The sequence below is a fragment of the Monoraphidium neglectum genome (assembly GCF_000611645.1).
Source record: "Monoraphidium neglectum strain SAG 48.87 unplaced genomic scaffold scaffold00839, whole genome shotgun sequence".
NCBI classification, from domain to species: Eukaryota; Viridiplantae; Chlorophyta; class Chlorophyceae; order Sphaeropleales; family Selenastraceae; genus Monoraphidium; species Monoraphidium neglectum.
Window position 1 is genome coordinate 880 of NW_014012789.1, and position 18276 is coordinate 19155.

The 18276-nt window shown below is 64.8% G+C and overlaps 5 protein-coding genes across 5 annotated transcripts in view; 4 read left to right on the top strand and 1 right to left on the bottom strand.

The window, feature by feature from the left end:
• Nucleotides 1–101: 101 nt before the first annotated feature.
• Nucleotides 102–1681, top strand: MNEG_5560 (hypothetical protein; the record flags this gene model as incomplete). Its single annotated transcript, XM_014045960.1, has 3 exons — nt 102–121; nt 301–1237; nt 1439–1681. The coding sequence occupies 3 exons, from the start codon at nt 102–104 to the stop codon at nt 1679–1681; spliced, it is 1200 nt and encodes a 399-aa protein (XP_013901414.1).
• Nucleotides 1682–5654: 3973 nt separating this feature from the next.
• Nucleotides 5655–6930, top strand: MNEG_5561 (hypothetical protein; the record flags this gene model as incomplete). The annotated part of the gene is made up of 3 exons (XM_014045961.1): nt 5655–6153; nt 6497–6613; nt 6824–6930. The coding sequence occupies 3 exons, from the start codon at nt 5655–5657 to the stop codon at nt 6928–6930; spliced, it is 723 nt and encodes a 240-aa protein (XP_013901415.1).
• A 516-nt stretch (nt 6931–7446) lies between these two features.
• On the top strand, nt 7447–11356 carry MNEG_5562 (hypothetical protein; the record flags this gene model as incomplete). The annotated part of the gene is made up of 8 exons (XM_014045962.1): nt 7447–7500; nt 7736–7788; nt 8198–8342; nt 8567–8674; nt 8914–9055; nt 9343–9437; nt 10483–10647; nt 10958–11356. The coding sequence occupies 8 exons, from the start codon at nt 7447–7449 to the stop codon at nt 11354–11356; spliced, it is 1161 nt and encodes a 386-aa protein (XP_013901416.1).
• A 1114-nt stretch (nt 11357–12470) lies between these two features.
• MNEG_5563 (hypothetical protein) lies at nt 12471–13907 on the bottom strand (the record flags this gene model as incomplete). Its single annotated transcript, XM_014045963.1, has 1 exon — nt 12471–13907. The coding sequence occupies one exon, from the start codon at nt 13905–13907 to the stop codon at nt 12471–12473; it is 1437 nt and encodes a 478-aa protein (XP_013901417.1).
• Nucleotides 13908–14435: 528 nt separating this feature from the next.
• MNEG_5564 (DNA gyrase subunit B) overlaps nt 14436–18276 on the top strand; it is a gene marked incomplete at both ends in the record, with an annotated part of 4722 nt that continues 881 nt past the window's right edge. The window contains 8 exons of the mRNA XM_014045964.1: nt 14436–14570; nt 14826–15019; nt 15329–15509; nt 15841–16343; nt 16640–16724; nt 17158–17292; nt 17598–17672; nt 18034–18120. Of these exons, the coding sequence (XP_013901418.1) occupies nt 14436–14570; nt 14826–15019; nt 15329–15509; nt 15841–16343; nt 16640–16724; nt 17158–17292; nt 17598–17672; nt 18034–18120 (1395 nt within the window). The remainder of the gene's footprint in view (nt 14571–14825; nt 15020–15328; nt 15510–15840; nt 16344–16639; nt 16725–17157; nt 17293–17597; nt 17673–18033; nt 18121–18276) is intronic.

Consider the following 18276-nt stretch of genomic DNA (forward strand, 5'->3'; position numbering starts at 1 on the left):
CCCATACCCCCCCCCCCCATCACCACCCCGGCGCCCTCTGGCCGCTGCGCCGCGCGTTGATCATCAGGGCGCTGCGCGGGGCAACGCGGAAGGCAGGTGGTATGGATTCGGTAGAGGTTCGGTAAGTCGTGTTTCCCAGAGTGCGCCGTGGTGGTCGCTCTTGCTTTGGTGCTTCCTTCATCCTCTCGTGCTGCCCCGCGCCCGCCGCGGCCCTCTCCCTCCCGCCGCCTCAAAGGTGCTGGTGCAGCTGCCGTCCCTCTCAGCCCTGGCCGCCTCCCAGTTCCACGCCTGCGTCGCCAGCCACTTTGCCGGCCGCGGCTTCGAGCGCCTCCGCTGCCTCGCGCTGCACGTGGTGCGGCCGGGCGCGGACACGTGCGTGGCCGCGCAGGTCCCGCAGGCCGCCGACGCCGGCGCGGCGCCGCCCTCGCCGCCGCCCGGACGGGCGGGGGTTTCGAGCGCAGACGCAGCTGCCGACGGCGCGGGCGCGACGCCGCCGCAGGACCCGCGGGCGCCCTCGGCGCTGCACTCGCAGCTGCACGCCGCGATCCAGGACATGCTGTTGCAGGAGCTGGAGCCGCAGCAGCAGGAACAGCAGCAGGAGCGGCAGCTGCTGCTGTCGCAGCTGCTGGACCAGCTGGCGTCGCAGGCGGCCCCCCAGCTGGAGCCGCACCAGCCTCGTATGCAGGTTGCGGCGGCGCCCACTGTGGCGCGCGTCGGCCTCCTGGTTGCGCTCTGCCCGGCGCTGCGGCAGCTGTCCATTGGCTGCGGCGGCCCCCAGGTGCTGCGCGCGATCGAGGGGCACGCGACGCTGCATCATATCGAGATGCATGGTGGCGCAGCACTCCCCACGCACGCGCCGCCCTCCCCGCATGCAATCGGCGGCTGTGAGGCCGCGGGCGCGGCCACGGCCGCGTTCACGGCCGTGCTGCCGCCGCACGGCAGCGCCGGCGCGTGGGAGCCGCTGCGCCGCGCGCCGCCGGCGCTGACGCGGCTTGCGCTGCTTGATGCGGACGCCCTGCTGGGCGGCGCCGCCTCTCCCATCGCGCCGCTGGTCGCGCTCGCAAACGGCGCCGCCCACCTCGCTGTTGCGCGCGGCGGCGGCGGTGGCGACGGCGGTAGCGGCGGCGGTGTGTCTGAGCTGCACCTGATGCGCTACTCCTCGCTGACGGACGGCGGCCTCGCGGCCGCGGCGCCGCTGATGGCGGGCGTCAGGGCGCTCGTGCTGGACGGCTGCCAGGTGCGCTCGCGAGGCCTTGCCCCACACGCGCTGCTGGAACGGCATCCGCCGTTGCCTCTGGCCCTAGCAAACACGCACGGCGGCACCTACCTCGGCGCAGGTCTGCGCAGTACGGACCTGAGTGCGGTGTTGGCCTGCCAACGTCATGACCAACCAATGATTCAATCCGATGTACAATCAACAATCGCGCCCCGCCCACAGAATCTCACTGACGCCGGCCTTATCTGGGTTGCCGCCCTGCCCCTGCTGGAGTCACTGATCCTCAGCCGCTGCCCCCTGATCACCGACGCCGGCCTCGCACGCGCGCTCGCCGCGGCGCCGGCGCTGCGGCGCGCGTCGCTCGCGGGCTGCGGCGGCACGACAGCGGGTGGCGCCGCGGCGGCGGCGGGCACGGCGGGCGCTGCGCGGGGGCGGCGGGTCGAGATTGACTGGGCGCGGGCCTGATGGCAGAGGAGCGCAGGCCGCGCGGCGCCGCTCGCGTACAGCGTAATACTATGTCATTTCTTGGGCCAGCAACGGTTGTGCCTCAGCACGATAAGAAGATCGAATCGGCGGGCTGCAACTTGGTTGGCAACGGCGCTGCTGCTTGGAGCTACCGGCGCGCTAGGAGCGTGCCTCCCTGCGAGCGCGGCCCGCCGCCCTCGCGGTGCGGAGGCGGTTGTGTGTGCCGTCGAGTGCAGGGCTTTGTGCGGCCGTCTTATCACTGGCGCGTGCGCACGAGTATCCAACAACGCACGACTGCACACCCCTTACTAGTACACATTATTCCTCGGATGATTGGGGCCCTCACAGCGGCCGGCGCACGCGTGTGTCATGCGCACGCACACAAACACTCATGCACAAACCTCATGAACTTGGTCCAGGAGCGCTTCATCTTCACACCCAAACTCCAGCACTGCCACCCCGACCACGCCCCTCACCTCGTGCCAGCAAGGCATGCCAGGCCGACAACACGCAAGAGGGGCGTGTGTCGGCCGCACGGGCGATGGATGTGAACGGATGTTTTGGGTGTGTGTGTGCCTTGATGGCCCTGCCCACGCGCTTGAGGCCCGCCACAGGTGGTGCCGACAGCTGCTCTGCTCTTTTTGGAGCCGTTTTCCCTCTGCATCCCATGGGAGCCCCGCACCCCGCATTCAAGCCGCGCCGGCGCACTGGCCCCGTGCGCTAGCTCAATCGCTCACTCAGCATTGCTTGCGGCTCGCGGAGCTGCGGTGCATTCGCGTGCGCTCCAACGAACCGCCGCTGCTGCACCCAGAGCCGCTTTCTTGTTTAGGAGCGACTCGTCTGGCGTGTCAGCTGGCCATCTACCGGCGTGCCAAGGGCCGTGCCATCACGGGCCGTGGCCACACTACACAAGCACGCACCATTCTCTCACACATTGCGTTGAATTGCAGCAGTTGCGCATGGTGCCTGTTCGTCCCCTTGCCCTGCCACCTGCATGGGACCTGAGCCTGCGTCCCTGGACGCCCTCGCTAGTCGCAAGGACAATTTGGTTGACCCTGCGAGCCGCCCACTCAAAGCCAAACAGTGGTGTGCGCAGCCCCACCGCAGGCGTTCACTCATTGTAGGGGTGGCGGCGTGCTTGCGGCCACAAGCCCACCAGCAGCGTGCCATTCCAGCCCTTCTGCGGCTTGTCTCCCGCAATGCGCCCACCTCTGGCGCCCCTGCACACACTCCGCTAGACCAGCGTGCCGGCTTCTCTCCTCCCCACCCGCCTGGCGCCCGCCTGCCCGCGCACAAGAAGAATGAAGGGCACAGCGCTGCACGTGTACGTCTTCATAGATCCTTGCTTGCGCCCGTCTATTTGCAATGCAGCAGTACGGCAAACCAGGCCCGGCCTCGCGGCGGTGCGTCCTGTCCAACCGCGCACGCATGCCAACGCCGCCAATGGGGCTGCCCGCGCTGCTGACCGCCCTGTAGTCGCCGGCGTGCGCATGCAGGGCGGCCCTCATCGGCGTGCTTGGGCCGGCCGGGGACCGCATATCTGCTGGGCCCCGGCCAAGCTTCTGGGATGTTGTGACACTGATCTTGGATCTGGGCTAGACACCTTCCATCCCTGCCAAGCCCGGCCGCCACACTGCTGGCTGCCTCGCCGGCACAATGCCGTCACCTTGCAAAGGGATGTGCCCTGCCGCAATGCTGCTGCTTTGCCAATGCATGTGCAGTGTGGGCTGCCACGAGATGCCGCCTGCGCCCGCCGGCCAATTGCATAGGCACTCTTGCACCCGCCCACTTGGGGCTGGGGAAGTCGCAGGAGATTTCGGGTAACTCCAGGGAGAGGCCGCGTCTGCCGAGCGCCGACGCCTGGATCCACAGGGCACGTGTGTGTGCTGCTTTTCTTGCGTGCCGGGTCCCCCTGTCGCGTTCGCTTTTCGTTACGCCTGTCTCGGGCGCAAATGTACGCATGCCCCCACCACGGTCTGATGCATGCACGCGTGCAATGCCGTCTGCTGGTGCTGTGTGCATGGGGGCTGTGTTGTCTCGCCCTATAGGGAGTTACACCATCGGTTTAGGGTGACCCAGCGTCACTGTTGCTATTGTTTTCACAAATTGCAATAACGTTTTCGTTAACCACTCTCATTTGCGCCCGCAGTTCTAATTAGCACCCCTTCTAACCAAGCAGCTGTAATGCGAGGAGGTACTTGGTTTGGCAGTGAGGCGGGCTATGTGAAGTGGCTGCGATCATCAAGCATGTGTATCAGTGCGGAGATCGAGGGTTGAAGGGTGCTGTAGGGTCAGCACGTTCATAAGCAGGCACCCAACGGGTCGATGGAGTGAACGTGGCCGGTTGACTTGGTGATGTGCATGACTTTCTATCAGGCACATGATTATCAGTTTGGTGTGGCTGCCTGCATCAAGCACTATTATGCTCCGGGTGAGCTTATGGCATGTGCATGGCATGCATCGAGCCCGGTAGATTTTTGGCGGGATGGCTGGTGGTGAGGCGCAGCCCGGGCGCGCTTCCTTCCATCCGTCCTGCTGAACTTTGCAGTCCTGAGTGCGAAACGCTTTGTACTGATGCAACAACTTCTGAGAGCTTACTGCCATACCAGACTACTCGCAGATCCGTAGATCACACAACTGTGCTTGCGTGAACTGGCCGCTTTGCAGTTTGGCCTGCCCGATCTCATATTTGCAACCTCTCCAACATCTCACAAGACCCACCGCACTATGCGTGCAACCACAATCGAGAGCACCGTGGATGATCCCGCAGATGCCGCTGCACAGGACCCCGCAGCGCCGCCGGACAGCACGCACCTCGCCTATTTGGTGCACAACACAACCCCCTGCCTCCTACGACCATTCTGTTTCTTTGTCAGCTGGCAGGTGCGTTGATCAGACAAAGCGGCACTGGCAAACCAGCGGCACCGGCCAACCAAGCGGTCCAGGCAGCATCAGCAGTCGACTGTCGTTGTCCCGACCCAAAACGGCACGGCGCTGCAGGCACGGCATGTGTTTCGTTTTCACTGCGCCGTGCTGACTCAATAAGGACCATCGCGCTGGGCATATCTGGTGCAACTTCGCAGGGCGTCCTGAGGCTGGCGTTCAAGGGGTACCCTGCGCCGCTCGTTGCGCTCAAGGCGCGCCACCAGCCGCTACTGTCCAACCCAGCTGCCGCCATGCTGCTGAAACTCGTGCTGCTGTGCTGCACTGCAGCGCCGCATACTCCCCGCTGCCTGCATTCAAAGCAACGGCACAAGTCGACGTCCACATCGCTGAGCGCTGCTCCTGCTTTGACCCCCGGATGTGTTCCTGCGCACGTGCCAGCAAAGCACCCTCCCCGTTGTCGTGCACATAAAAACCCCAGGCTGACCTGGCAGATTACTACGGCGGGCTGCCAAAGGAGCAGCCGGGCAGCCTGTGGCCCAAGACTAATCTTGGGGCCCTGAGGGATGGTACACGCCTCACACCGCAGCAGCTCAAGGCACTGCATGCCGTCTGCTGGTGCGCCTGCACGCGCCGAAGCTGCCGTGCGCGCACGCGTGCGGCCGTTGCGGGGCCGTTTGCGGGTCAGTCGCGGCGCGGCGGGATTTGAAGGCGGTCCTCGGCAATCAGTGCGGCTGCGCTAAGGCAAGCGCACTACATGGGGCCTTGCGGCCCGTTTGCGGCGCTGGGACAGCGCCAGACGTCCCCACGGGTCGTGATCAGTACACACAGGCCTGCCTCTTACTGCACCCTGCCGGCTCGGGTCGCGCGACCCCCTCACAGGGAATGCAGCGGGGCGTTCCAGGCTCCGGGGGCGCCCCGCTCTCAGGTGGGGCCACGCGCATGGGCTGTGCAGCGGCGCACGCCCCCGTTGACCTTGACCGCAGCAGCGCTCAGCGCCCCCGCCGACACTCCCAGCGCGGCCTCTGCAGCCACACCACGGTCCCGCAATGCACGTGCCACTGCGCGCTGCGCACAACGCAGACCAACGATGCCGCAGCCGGGCCGGCCATTGAGTGCCACAACCACGCGGACAGCTAACTTGGCCCCCTTTTGTCAATGTTGCTGTCGCCAGGCGGTCCTGGTGGACCGGCTGTCAGCGGTGGTGTACGAATGCCGCAGCCTGGAGCGGCTGATCAGCCGCCACGAGATGCACATGCGCGGTACTGCGGCCGGCAGCGCCAAGGGCGCAGCGCACAGCAGGAGCGCCAGCGCCAGCGGCGGCGCCAGCAGCGCAGGCACAGGAGTGGGCGAGGACGGCGGCGAGGGTGGTTTGCTGCAGGGCGCGGACGGCAGCAATGGCGCCGGAGCTGGCGGTGGCAGCAGCCGCCACCGCGGCGGCGTAGCCAGCAGCAGGGGCCGGGTGATTGACGTATCAGAGCCGTCTGAGGAGGAACGGGCGCGTGTTGAGTCAGTAGTGCGGGCGGCGGAGGACCCGGGCTATTGGGTGGCGGCTAGCAGGGATGGCAACCGGGAGAGCCACTATCGAGGTGAGGGGCGCAGGTGTGGTGCGTGTGTGTGTGTGCGTGTGTGTATGTGTGTATGTGTGTCTGTTTGTATGTGTGCTTGTATGTACAGGGGTGGAGACAATGCAAGCAAGAGAGGTAGAGAGGGAGAGTGTGTGTGTGTGTGTGTGAGAGAGCGTGTATACGCGTGTGTCTGTGTGTGCCTGATTGAACGGTGTTTTTCTGGATCCGGCTGTTTTAAACTTGCTCGTAGCATCATACCGCAAGCGGCTTGGGCTAGCTTTGGCCAGCCGTCACCTTCACAAGGGACATGGAGCACGGCCCCCAACACGTGGCCTACCCTCCGCTGCGGGCTCGCCGGCTGCAGGCAACGCGCTCGGCGCCACGCTCATTCACGAGCTGGCCTGCTTCAGCCGCGGCGACCCCACGAGGGAGGCGGGCGGCGCTGCAGGCGTCGACAAGGCCTACTCCACTGCGCTGCCAGGTAACAGGCAGCGGGCCCTGCCCTCACAAGCGGCCGCAAACCGCAGTTTCCTTGTGGCAGCTGCAATGCTAGGCGCCCAGGGCCCGAGGTCTGACGCGTGCGTGTACGAACGAAAGCATATTGCTCGCAAGCCGCTGTGGTTGGTGCGTCCCCAAGCTGACCCCATGCATGCGGGGGCCTTGTCTTTTCGCCCCCTTGTGTGCGTCGCAGGTATTCTGCGTCGCTTCCGCGCTCGTGTGGACGCCGCCCTGCCGGGCATGTACGTGTGGTGGGACGAGGCCAGCCTCCACATCACCATCCGCGCCCTCATACCCTGAATCCCGGTTGCGTGGCTGGCGGCGGCGGCGGCGGCCCCCCCAGTGCGCGTGCGGCGTCGGTCATCTGGGAGAAGCAGCTGCACAATTGGTCCGGGCTGCTTACCTTGCGCCCCAGTGCATGGCCCCGTGCGCAGCCTCAGATTTTGACCGCTGCAAAACGACGTCAATTGTGTAGCATAATGTGCAAAGCCGTACGGTCAGTAGTAGCGGGGCTGCCCTGTGCCCCCGGCCCCTCGCGCTCCCAGTGGGCAGGTCACACCCAAGTGACACCGAGCAGCTGCACGACGGCGGCAGACGGAGCAAGGGCCAAAACGCCTTGCTCACTTCTCGATGTCAATGACGTCAACATCTCAGGCCGAGTAGTAACGTAGTGCCTGGTAGCAACGTACCCGTCTGCGAGTCCGCTCTCCCCGACACTTGCCTGGCAGCTGCGTGATCCGAGCAAACGCACTCTGTATGCAGGGCTCACGTGCTTCGACATTCGACATCGCAGCAGCACCCAGCAGGATCCCTAAGATGGGCAAGAAGTGTGGCAGCGGGGGCGGCGTCCTTATCACTGCGTTTCTGCAGGTGCGCAGCTCTGATGCACCGCACCGCACGATCGCTGGCCCTGCCACGGCATCATGCGCTGCATCGATAGAGCCGGCAACTTACCACGGTGATGCTGCACTTGTGTTTGGGGGCCAGCGCGGCGGTGTGCTCAGCGCATAGGCTCAGAGGCGAGAGCGGCGCTTCCTCATGGCTGGTTGCAGGTTGCGCCACGCTCGCGCCGCCTGACCTGCATCTTGCTTGCCACCGGCCGCAGTTGTGCATTGGGATAGTCCTGTTGGGAATTTTTGAAGGATACAAGGTGTACCGGTGAGCTGTCTGAAATAGCTGATCGTGGGCCAGCAAGTGTGCACGCGTGTGTCGCGTGGATGCTGCTCTGCTGCTTGGGTGGGGAGCCGCTGCTCCATTACTGTTGTACAGCCAACTCCTCTCGTATATATGCGTAAACTATAAACACAGCTGGGCCCCCAAATCACACTACACACACACACACACACACGCTCCCGCGTGCACACACACACACACACACACACACGCGCGCGCGCGCGCATGCACGCGCACGCATGCACACGCACGCATGCGCCCGCTCACACACACAGAGATGCACGGGCATTCACCAGCGAGCAAGCAAGCATGCATGCATGCATGAACAAGTGCACATTGGCACCCGAGTGTCGCGCTGAATCCTGTCAAACCCGATGTTTCTACCCATCCACAGGATAAAATACTTTGACGGCCTGATGGAGCAGTATGAGGCGGCCGCTGCAAAGGCCCAGGCGGACGGCAAGCAATTCAATTGGGACCCCAACGTGCTGCGCGCCCAGGCCGCCATCAGCAGCACCAGCCCCATGGGGGTGGTCTGGGTGAGCTGCCGCCCCCCCTTTCTGCTGCGGCAGCCGTGGACACGCGCTGCAGCAAAGCGTCAGCCACACTGCCGGGTGTGTCAAAGCACCGGCCGCTGCCGTGGTTAGCATAAGCAAGAGAGGGGGACCAGCCCGTGCTTTCAGTGCGAGATCAGGTGGGGCGGCGTTCACGTGCCCTGCCGCCCGCTCAGCCCAGCGCCATGTTGCCGCCTCAACCTGCACAGTGGATCAGCATCGCGGGCAACATCTTCTCAATCTGCGGCCTGGCGGGAGTCATCAACGCGCAGCGCGACCTGGTCACCGCCTACTTCGCCTGGAGCGCTGTCCAGATGGTGCCAGCGCCGGGCCGGGCGCGGCTGTGTTCGGCTGCTGGCTGCTCAACTGCATGAGCGCTCACTGTGACCGCCCTGTCCGATTTGCAGACAACCTTATGCAATTATCAGCCTTCTTGCAGGCACCCAGAATCCTGTTGTAGACCGCCATCAAAGCATGATGATGCTTTGCTTTGCCAGCGGCGTGGCTAGAAAGCAGTGCGGTTGGCCTTTGGCCCCCTCCCCTCGTGCCTTGCCAGGTGGCTGGCGCCCATTTCTTCATCGACATGATCGTGGACACCACCGTGCGCTACGGCGGGGAGCCGCCGGGCCTGACAGGCTACGAGAAGGCCACTGCCTTCTTCCTGCTGCTGCAGGTCCTGCTGGCGGTGTGCGCGACTGGTGGGTTGCTGGGTGTGTGTATCCACAAACGCATGCACACACGCATGAATGCACCCTGCGATCGCAGGGTTGGAGTCAGCCGCTGCTCGGCACGGGAAGCTGTGCTGGCGTGCTGAGGGTGCCTGCTGGCAGCCTGATTGTGGCACGAAAGCCTAAGACTGCTGGTTTTGCTTAGAGCTTGTTGTGTCACCCAAAGGTGATGCCATCCAGGGGATGGCTTGTACGACTGGGTTGCTTAGAACACTCGCCCCTCCAACGCCCAATCCTTGGCCACCACCGATATCCAGCCCTGGCAATGCGCGCGATCGACGAAATCAAGGTGAAGCAGCGGGAGGAGTACAGCCGCCTCACGACAATCTCCACGCTGAATGACACGCTTCAGGTGGGATGGGGTTGACCGCCGCTCCGCGGAGGTTGCGGACAGGGAGCTTATCGGGTTGGGATGGGGGCTGGGCCAGTGGGGCAGTGGCCAGGCGGCATGCTGGGCAGTCAAGGGGCATGCGGTCACACTGGCTCCTTGGGGCGCTTGTTTAGGCGGGTGCTGCTTTGTGACATACAGTTAGGCGCTGCATGCGGCGCGATGTGTGGGCTGCAGGCGTTGGATGCCGGTCGTCTCATTATGCGTGCCTGCCTTGTGTGCTGCCCTACCTCGCAGTTTGAGCCAGACCGGCCCTAGGAATGGACATGTGTGCATGCTGTAAAGGCGCCACCAGGTGGCCGAGGCAGGTTCTCACGTTGTGGCTCTGCTCAGGGTGCATTTGTACAGAATCGCCACATCAGCACATTTTCATGCCGCTGTCGCACATTTTCCCTGATGATACACAGCAGTGATCTTAATGTGATACAGGATGGGTAACTATATCATGCATCAATCAAAATTGATCAAGACATCTGGCGAGCAGCGTCATCAGATTTGCTATGATACCAATCCCTGGACTGCGCATCTTGCCATTGTCGTGAGCGCAACCACCAACACTAAAGCGTCAATTCACGCTCGGTCGTGGTGTTGTGGTTGGTTGAGTGGCTAGTCGCATGCTGTGGACAGGCATCAGGCTACGGAAGTGACCTGTTGACGTAGCAAGCTGAGGAGGCCAGGAAGCGGCCACCGCCCAACAAGGTTGACGACGGCTCCTCTCATGCATGTTCGTGCACAGTGACAACACACTATATCATGATATAAACATCGTGAACTTTGCTTGCTCACTAGATAGCCGCTCGGACGATCTGGACTTTGCTCACCACTCGCGTTCTGCATTTCTACAAGTGTTATGGAAGTGGACGCCACAGATACACCGTGCGCCACTGGCCGATGCACAGGGGGAACAGCTGACCTAGCAGCAGCGAATGAAGCAGCAGCGGACAGCAGGGGCGCAGCCTCAGCCACTGCGCCGCGTGGCAGGGGCCGGCGGCGGCGCTCACTGTCACAGGATCCAAAGCAGCCCTCAAAAGACGAGAACTGGTGGCTCAGCGAGGGCGAAGAGGACTCCGGGGAGGAGCAGAGTGGTGGTGGCGATGACGAGGATGCTGCGGCACGGCGGCCGCTGCCTCCAGAGCAGGCGGATCCCTTTTATGATCCCGCAGCGGATGACGAGGTGAGGGGCCCATCCATGTGGTTGGGGACACGGAAGGGCGGCGCGGGCAACTGTAGCGACGATTCGGCCGGCTGTTGCACCGCCGTGCTGCATCAGCACGCTTGCCCACCTGTCGAGTCTTGCGGACCGCAGCGCACCTACAAGGTGGTTCTGCCCTCTGCGATTGGGTGCGCGAGCAGTGCCGCCATCCGTGCGACTGGTGCAGCCTCGTGCACGCCCCATGAAGTTTCCTGCCGCCCCTGAATGCAACCCGCGCAATTATTAGAAATCAATCACGATCGTTGACACACTCCCGCCTCGGTTGCTGCAGGACGCAAAGTGGGTTGCTGCAAAACGGCAGGGGCGCGCCACCGACGCGATTCTCTCCTGCCCCGGCTGCTTCACCACCGTCTGCATGGAGTGCCAGCAGCATGCGGTTCTGCACACCCAGTACCGCGCGGTCTTCACCATGAACTGCAGCGCGAAGTCTGAGGCGCACATCAGAGTCCCCACCCAGCGCGGCAGCGGCGGCGCGAGCAGTGGTGGCGGCGGCAGGAAGCGGAAAGGCCCGGAGGAGGGCGGCAGCAGCGGCGCTGGCGGCGGTGGGGTCGGGGGCGTGGATGGCGAGGTGATGTACCCTGTGTACTGCGATGTGTGCGAGACGCAGGTCGGGGCGCAGGACTCTGACGAGGTGGTCCACTTCTACCACGTGCTAGCCAGCAATCCATGACGCAAGGCGCCTCTTTTCGGCCCCCGCATACGTTCAACGTGTCGAGAGTGTGCATGTGATTATCGACAGCACATTTCCGTGGTTTGAGCAGGATTTTCCTGATTGCGGCCGGCGCAGCAGTGCTCTGCAGTTGACCGCTTGACCGTCTCAATGCAGGTGCAGGTGCAGCTTTGGCTGCGACTGCAGCTTTGTACATTCAGATTCCGCACCAACAGACGCCCTGCAGCATTGCCTATTCCAAAAAGTGCAAAGTTTCTTTTTGGTTTTCCTGACTTAACCGTTTTGACTGATTTGACCGTTGTGACTGATGTGACCGTTTTGACTAGTATACAACTGTTATTGGACACATGTTACTCCGATGCTAGCAGTCACCACCCACACGTCGAAGCGCTTCCTGTGAACAGCGCGAGGTTGTGGCAGATGCCCCATGCCTTGCAGGTTGCACATGCAGCGTGAGGCGGCTGCCGTGGGCCCAACAGTGCAGGTAGTGACACAGCGGGTACAGTAGTCAGGTCGGGCACAGCTAGAGGCAGCAAGGGCGGTTCGCATCAATACAACGCAATAGCACACAGCCCATCAAATGTCAAACGAAACACATAATCCCAAAGGCGTCGAGAACCACACGTGCCAGCCTGATGAACACAGCTGCGTCGCACTGGGCCGTTGCCCCCAAGCTGCCAGCAGCGACGCCTCCCGCCGTTTGCAACCGTGCTGTCGAGTTCCACTTTTGTCGCCAACACGGCAATGCCCTGTGGATGTCAGGCTACCTGCCCCCTCAAGCCTGCGCGGAGGAGGTGCGATGCAGCGTCACGGTCATACAGTCACTCCCGTAATCCGCTTGTCCGTTCAACAGGCTAGACTCCCACGCATTGGCAGCTGCTTTGAATCTCAAGCATTGGAAGGTCCCTTGACACTGTACCATAACAAAACCCGAGCCTGTGGCCGGAGGTCTGCGCTGCATCCACGCTGATCAGTGCCAGGTCAGCGCTCAAAACAGGGGTGCACACGAGCACGCAGGTAAGCGGGGCCCTCACCTGGCTGCAGACCTTGGCGCCAAGCGCCTCGCTTGGTCAGAGTGGCCCGTCAACGTGCGTGCCTGCCCTTGCACAAGCCGTTACGCCGCCGCCCGAGCGTCCGCCTCCTCATGCGCCCGCCGCGCCAGCCGCAGCAGCGCGTCGTGCAGCTCTGCGTTGCCCGCGTACACAACGCTCGTCCGGCCCTCTGCCAGGCGCCGCCCCGCCAGCGGCGCGCCGAGCAGGTCGGTCGCGGCCCCGCCGGCGCCCAGCACCAGCGGCACCGCGGGGATCAGGTTGGCCAGGTTCTCGTTGACCACCACGAATGCGCCGCACTGCGGCTCCAGCCACACCTCCGCATCCCCGCTGCCGCCGCCGCCGCCGCCGCCGCTCGTGCAGCTGCTGGCTGCCCCTGCTTGGTAGCCGCGCCACCCGAAAAAGCTGCGCAGCAGAGCCCCGAGGTTGCCGTAAGCCCTGGTCACGTCGAACGCGCCGCCATTGTGACGGTCCCCCAAGAGAGCAAACAGCTGCCGCGCGAGCGCGGGGTCGGTCGGCTGCGCGCTGGTCTTGTCGTGGGACTGGAACGCGTCGAGGTAGGCAAACGTGGCCCCAAGGCGTGTGCAGCTGGTGGTGTGCAAACGTGGGTACAGCCACGGCCCCGCAGCTGCTGCGGGTGTGGCGCCGCTGTCCGCCGTTCTTGGTGGCCCTCCTGGCGCCGCCGTTGCTGATGTCATCGCCGGAGTGGCAGTCGAGCAGTCGTACGCAACGTATCTGCCACCTTGCGCGCCGGTGCTGCCCGCTGGCTGCCCATCCTCCTCCCACACGGCGGCCGCCGCCGATGGGTGCAGCGCCGCGCTGCCGCCCCTCGTGCAGCCGGGCGGCGCGCCGTCGGCGATCACGGCCACTGTAAAATCCGAGAGCTGCAGCTGCGACAGCGGCTTGGTCGTGGCATCCGTGAGCGCGACGCCGACGGCCCACGCGCCCGCGCCCGCGAGGCGCAGTATGGGTGGCGAGGCCGACGCGTCGTTGGCCAGCCCTGACAGCAGCAGGGTGCCGTCGACGGCGTCCAGATACACGTAGCGCCGCGGCGCCCCTCCGCCAGCGGCGGACGCGCCGCCGACCGGACCAGCGTCACTGTTGACTGCGCTGGCGCCGGCGGGGGTCACCTCCTCAGCCTCTTCAGTGATGAGCTCTGGCACTGCCGCATCTGCAGGGCCCAAATCAGCGTCGCTGCCAGCAGAGGGCCCGCGTCTGTCGTGCTGTTGTTGGGGCAGCAGGCGGAGGCAGCGGCGCGTCGCCGGGTCCACCACCAGCCGCAGCTCCGCGCCGCCCTCGCGCGCAAGCCGCGCCAGCACGCCGATCGCCGCGCGCTCGCCGGCCGCGTCTGGCGCCGCGGAGGCCTCCAGCGGCGGCTTGAGCAGCGAGGGGACGCGCGCGACGCGCGCGGGGAGGGGCACGGCGTCGACGGCGGCTCGGACCGCGCGGCACACGTCCAGGGCCGCCTGGAGTGTGCGGCGCCTGTCCTCTGTGGGCGCCATACTGCGATCTGAAGCTGCGCGCCGATCGATGGGGCTTCAATCCCGCCTTGAAAGGGCTGTGCTAGTGGTGGCTTCCCTCCAGTGCAGCAAGAACTGGTTGCCAGCAGCGAGCGCCGGTCCCGGCAGCAGCGGCCGGCAGGGCGCTGAACAGCGTCGTGGGCTGTCACCCGGGTGTTGGGTGCCGTTTACCACACGGTAGATGTGCATGACCTAGAACACATGTGTAAAGCTTGTCAAGCTGGATCAGATAAGTTCTGTATACAGTCTGCTGCGTTGTGCTGACACCAGATCACCCTTGGCAGAAGGATCTCCCGCTTTGATAGAATGGTATTACACTCGGATTAGCACGGTGCATTCTTTCAAGAAGGGATGAGGGCAGGACACCGCTGCCTGTTCAAAATGAGTTCCTTGTTCAAGCGCGCGGCCGGGACCCAGGCAGCAACTAGCACAACCGGATCCGCATACATTCAGCCATGCCGCAGCTTGAGCGCCTCGTACCCCTGGGCCCAGCGCGCTGCTCCGCCGCTCATGCCGCCGGCAATCCTCGCCTCGGAGCGGCTGCTGCTCCCAGTCGCTTCGGCACAAAGGCGATTCACAGCATGCGCTGCGCGGCGCAGCAAGAACGCAGCTGTAGTAGACGTATATGACGCCGAGCAGATCCAGGTGCGAACCCTGAAGCAAGACTGCATCCACAGCATGGCGGCCGCCGCGGCACCTGCACTGCCGCCGTCGCTTGGATTCCAGCTGCTCCACCACTCACCACCATGCAGCCTGAGGCCCTTCACCCCTTCCATTGGCGACCATGCTTCGCACACGCACGCACAATAGTGGGCGGCCTACCGCCGTCGCCTTCCCCCCTCCCTCAGCCCCTCGTCCCCTCCGCGCACCAACCGCCCTCGCCCCAACCCCGGCCCCCAGGTGCTGGAAGGCCTTGAGCCGGTCCGCAAGCGCCCCGGCATGTACATAGGCAGCACCGGCGCCCGCGGCCTCCACCACCTGCTGTGGGAGGTGCTGGACAACGCGGTGGACGAGGTGCAGGCGGGCCACGCCACACGCGTCGATGTGGAGGTCGATGTGGCCAGCGGACGCGTCACAGTCGCTGACGACGGCCGGTGGGTTTTGGCCCGCCGCATGGCCGTGCGGGGACGCGTGTTGCCACATAGAACGGATTGGGGCTTCATCCAAGGGAGTACAGCGGCCAGGGGAGCTCGACGCCAGGGAGGGGCTCGGGCATACGTGCCAGGCTGGCCAATAGATATGAAAGGCCCTGCACACCTGCGAGCAGCTGTAGGTCAGCCCCCGCGTCCGCGTTGAGACTGCCTTACAAGCTGCCTGGGCTCGGGCGGTCGTGACTCCCATAATAGATCCTTGCACTCATTGTACTGTACGCGCTCGCATCTGCACGCACCGCGCGTCTGCAGCGGCATCCCCACTGGCGTGCACCCCCGCACCGGCGTGAGCGCGCTGGAGACGGTCCTCACGGTGCTGCACGCGGGTGGCAAGTTTGGCAATGCGGACGGCGGGCCGGGGGGCTACCGCGTGAGCGGGGGGCTTCACGGCGTCGGCATCAGCGTGGTCAACGCGCTGAGCGAGCACCTCAAGGTGGGGGCGTACGCGCGCGCGCGCGTGTGTGTGTGTATTTGCGCATGTGTGAGTGTGTGTGCATGTGTGTCTGAATGTCTCTGCATGTGCGTGTGTACAGGGTGATTGAGGGCAGGGGTCGGCCTAGAAAGAATGTTCAGGAGGGTAGCGAGAGATATGCATTCTTCTTAGTACAGAGGTCTGTACCAAGAGCCGAGCGGATAGTGTGGCGCACCTGCCTGGCACCGCGTGCAGCCAGGCCGCTTTCAAACAATCAACGGTCGCCTTGCACCCCACGCCGCCTTGATCCGGGTGCTGAAGCCAGCCCACCCCCTGATCGCACACGTTGCAGGTCGAGGTGTGGCGCGGCGGCCGCGCCTACTGCCAGACCTTCAGCCGCGGCGCCCCCCAATCGGCCATGACCGACCGCCCCACCGTCCGGGGGGAGCCAACCAGCGGGACGCGCGTTGAGTTCTCATTTGACAGGACGGTCTTCGCGGCGGGGGTCGCGTTTGATCCAGAGATCGTCGCCGCGCGGCTGCGGGAGATCGCGTTTCTGAACTCAGCAGCCACCCTGCGCCTGAGGGTGACGGGCGGCAAGCAGCCTGCGGCCATCCATCCGGTGGTGGTGCACTCCGCACCCGCGGCGGCGCCAAAGCGGCGGCGGAGCACGAAGGCTGCGGCTGGGGAGGCAGACGGGGGCGTGGACGAGACGGGCGCAGCGGCGGCGGCGGCGGCGGAAGCGTCGAATGGGAACGGGACGGCCGCGGCGGTGGGGCCGTTGGGGGGCGCCGTTGATGCAGAGGGGTGGCAGGTGTTCCATTTTGAGGGCGGGCTTCAGGAGTACGTGCAGTGGTGAGCAATGAAGGGGCACAAACGTGCATCAGCGTTGAGCCAACACATTCCTGGGATGGGCCGGCGGACGCCACCTGGCGCAAACCCCCCGATCCCGCCGTTGATGTGCTGGGGCCTGCGCTGCCGCAGCAGCGTGCCACACGCGCCGGCACCGGCCCCCACTCTGCCGCATGCATTGCCGCGCTTGCCGCACACGTTGCGCACCCGCGCGCCACGCGGCCGCCGCCTGCAATGCCCCCCTTCCTCCATGCCTCGGGCCTGAAAGTGCCCGTGAAATCCAACTGCCCCTGCGGCAGGCTGAATCGCGACAAGCAGACGCTGCACGCGCCGCTGTCGTTTGTGGCGAGCTCCGAGGGCGTGGAGGTCGGCGCCGCGCTGCAGGTGCGCGTGTGTGTGTGTGTGTGTGTGTGTGTGTGTGTGTGTGTGTGTGTGTGTGTGTGTGTGTGTGTGTGTGTTGGGAGGGAACGGGGGCAGAGGGAGCTGCCGCCCCGCTAGGGCGTGCGGCGCGCTCTGTGGTGCGAGCAGCATACTGAACGCGCCAATGCAGTGGGCAATGGCGCGCGTTTGTGCGTCCGTGTGTCGGCGTTTTGGGCCGCAGGAGTGCAGTCTGTCGGTGGGGGAACAGTGCGCATTGACGGGACGCACTTGGGCCTTTGAGTCTGCCGCCTCACCCTGCGGAAGGCCCTGTGCCACGGCTGCTTGCCTGCTGACAGGCGACGGCGCCTCGTAGCATCAGCCCCCCGCATCCCGCCCCCCGCCACCGGCCCACCTCGCTCCGACGCCCCGCACCCTTCCACCCTACGCGCACCCCCAGTGGTGCGCCGACTCGTTCAGTGACGTCACCGTGGGCTTTGCCAACAGCATCAAGACCGTCGACGGTGGCAGCCACATGGACGGCCTCAGGGCCGCCCTCACGCGGCTGGTCAACGTGCTGGCCAAGAAGAACAAGGTCCGTGTTGTTTTTTTTGGGGGGGGGGACGGCTGCGCCGACCGCTGCTGTGGACCTGGGGTCATCTTTCTCGTCTGGCCCCAGGGTAGCCTGAACCGCTTTCATGTCGACAACATCGCCTTTGCCCCTTGCACACACCCTCTGTGACACACACACACACACACACACACACACACACACACACACTCAATCGTGGGCTCACACACACGCACACACATGCATGCACACACACACACACACCTGATTTCCGCCGCTCATGCCTCAACCTCTTGCCCTTCACCCCTGACTCACCCCGGTGACCCCAGCTGCTGAAGGAGGGTGACCCCAGCCTGTCGGGTGACCACGTGAGGGAGGGCCTCGGGGCCGTCATCAGCGTCAAGGTGCGCCACACCGCAGGAAGAGTGGTGCTGCAATTGTTACTTTGGGGGAGGGGGCGGGGGTCGGTCAGCGGAGTACGGGTTGGCGCGTGGCTTCTGGGGGGATAATAATCAAGGACAGCTGAGGGCCATGTCGTGGTCTGGCAGGGTCGCTCCCACTGCTGTCAAGGTGCACGAGGTGTGTCGGGCTAACCATCGGGGGATGGGTCACCCACCCTCGCGCCTCAATTGCAGCCTGCCGCATCGCAGTGGGCGACCCGCAAGATCGCCGTCATCCCAGCGGCCCTCAGGCGCATCTTCCTCGTGGCCCGCGATCGTGCCCAGCTGCCCCCTGGCTCCCGCTCGCCCCACCCCACCGCATCAGGTGTCCTCCCCGGAATTTGAGGGCCAAACCAAGACGCGCCTGGGCAACCCCGAGGTGCGGCGCATCGTCGACACACTCGTCACCCGGGTGAGTCGGGTGACGCCTGCGCGGCCCCTGTCCTCTAGCCTTGGGCAGGGCTGCGACGGCCTGCAACCCACTGCTGTACCTGGCCCAGGGTTGCAGCTTTGTGGCGGGGCATTTGCACTCGGGGGGCTTGGGAGGGAGAGGGGGCCTGTGTCATTA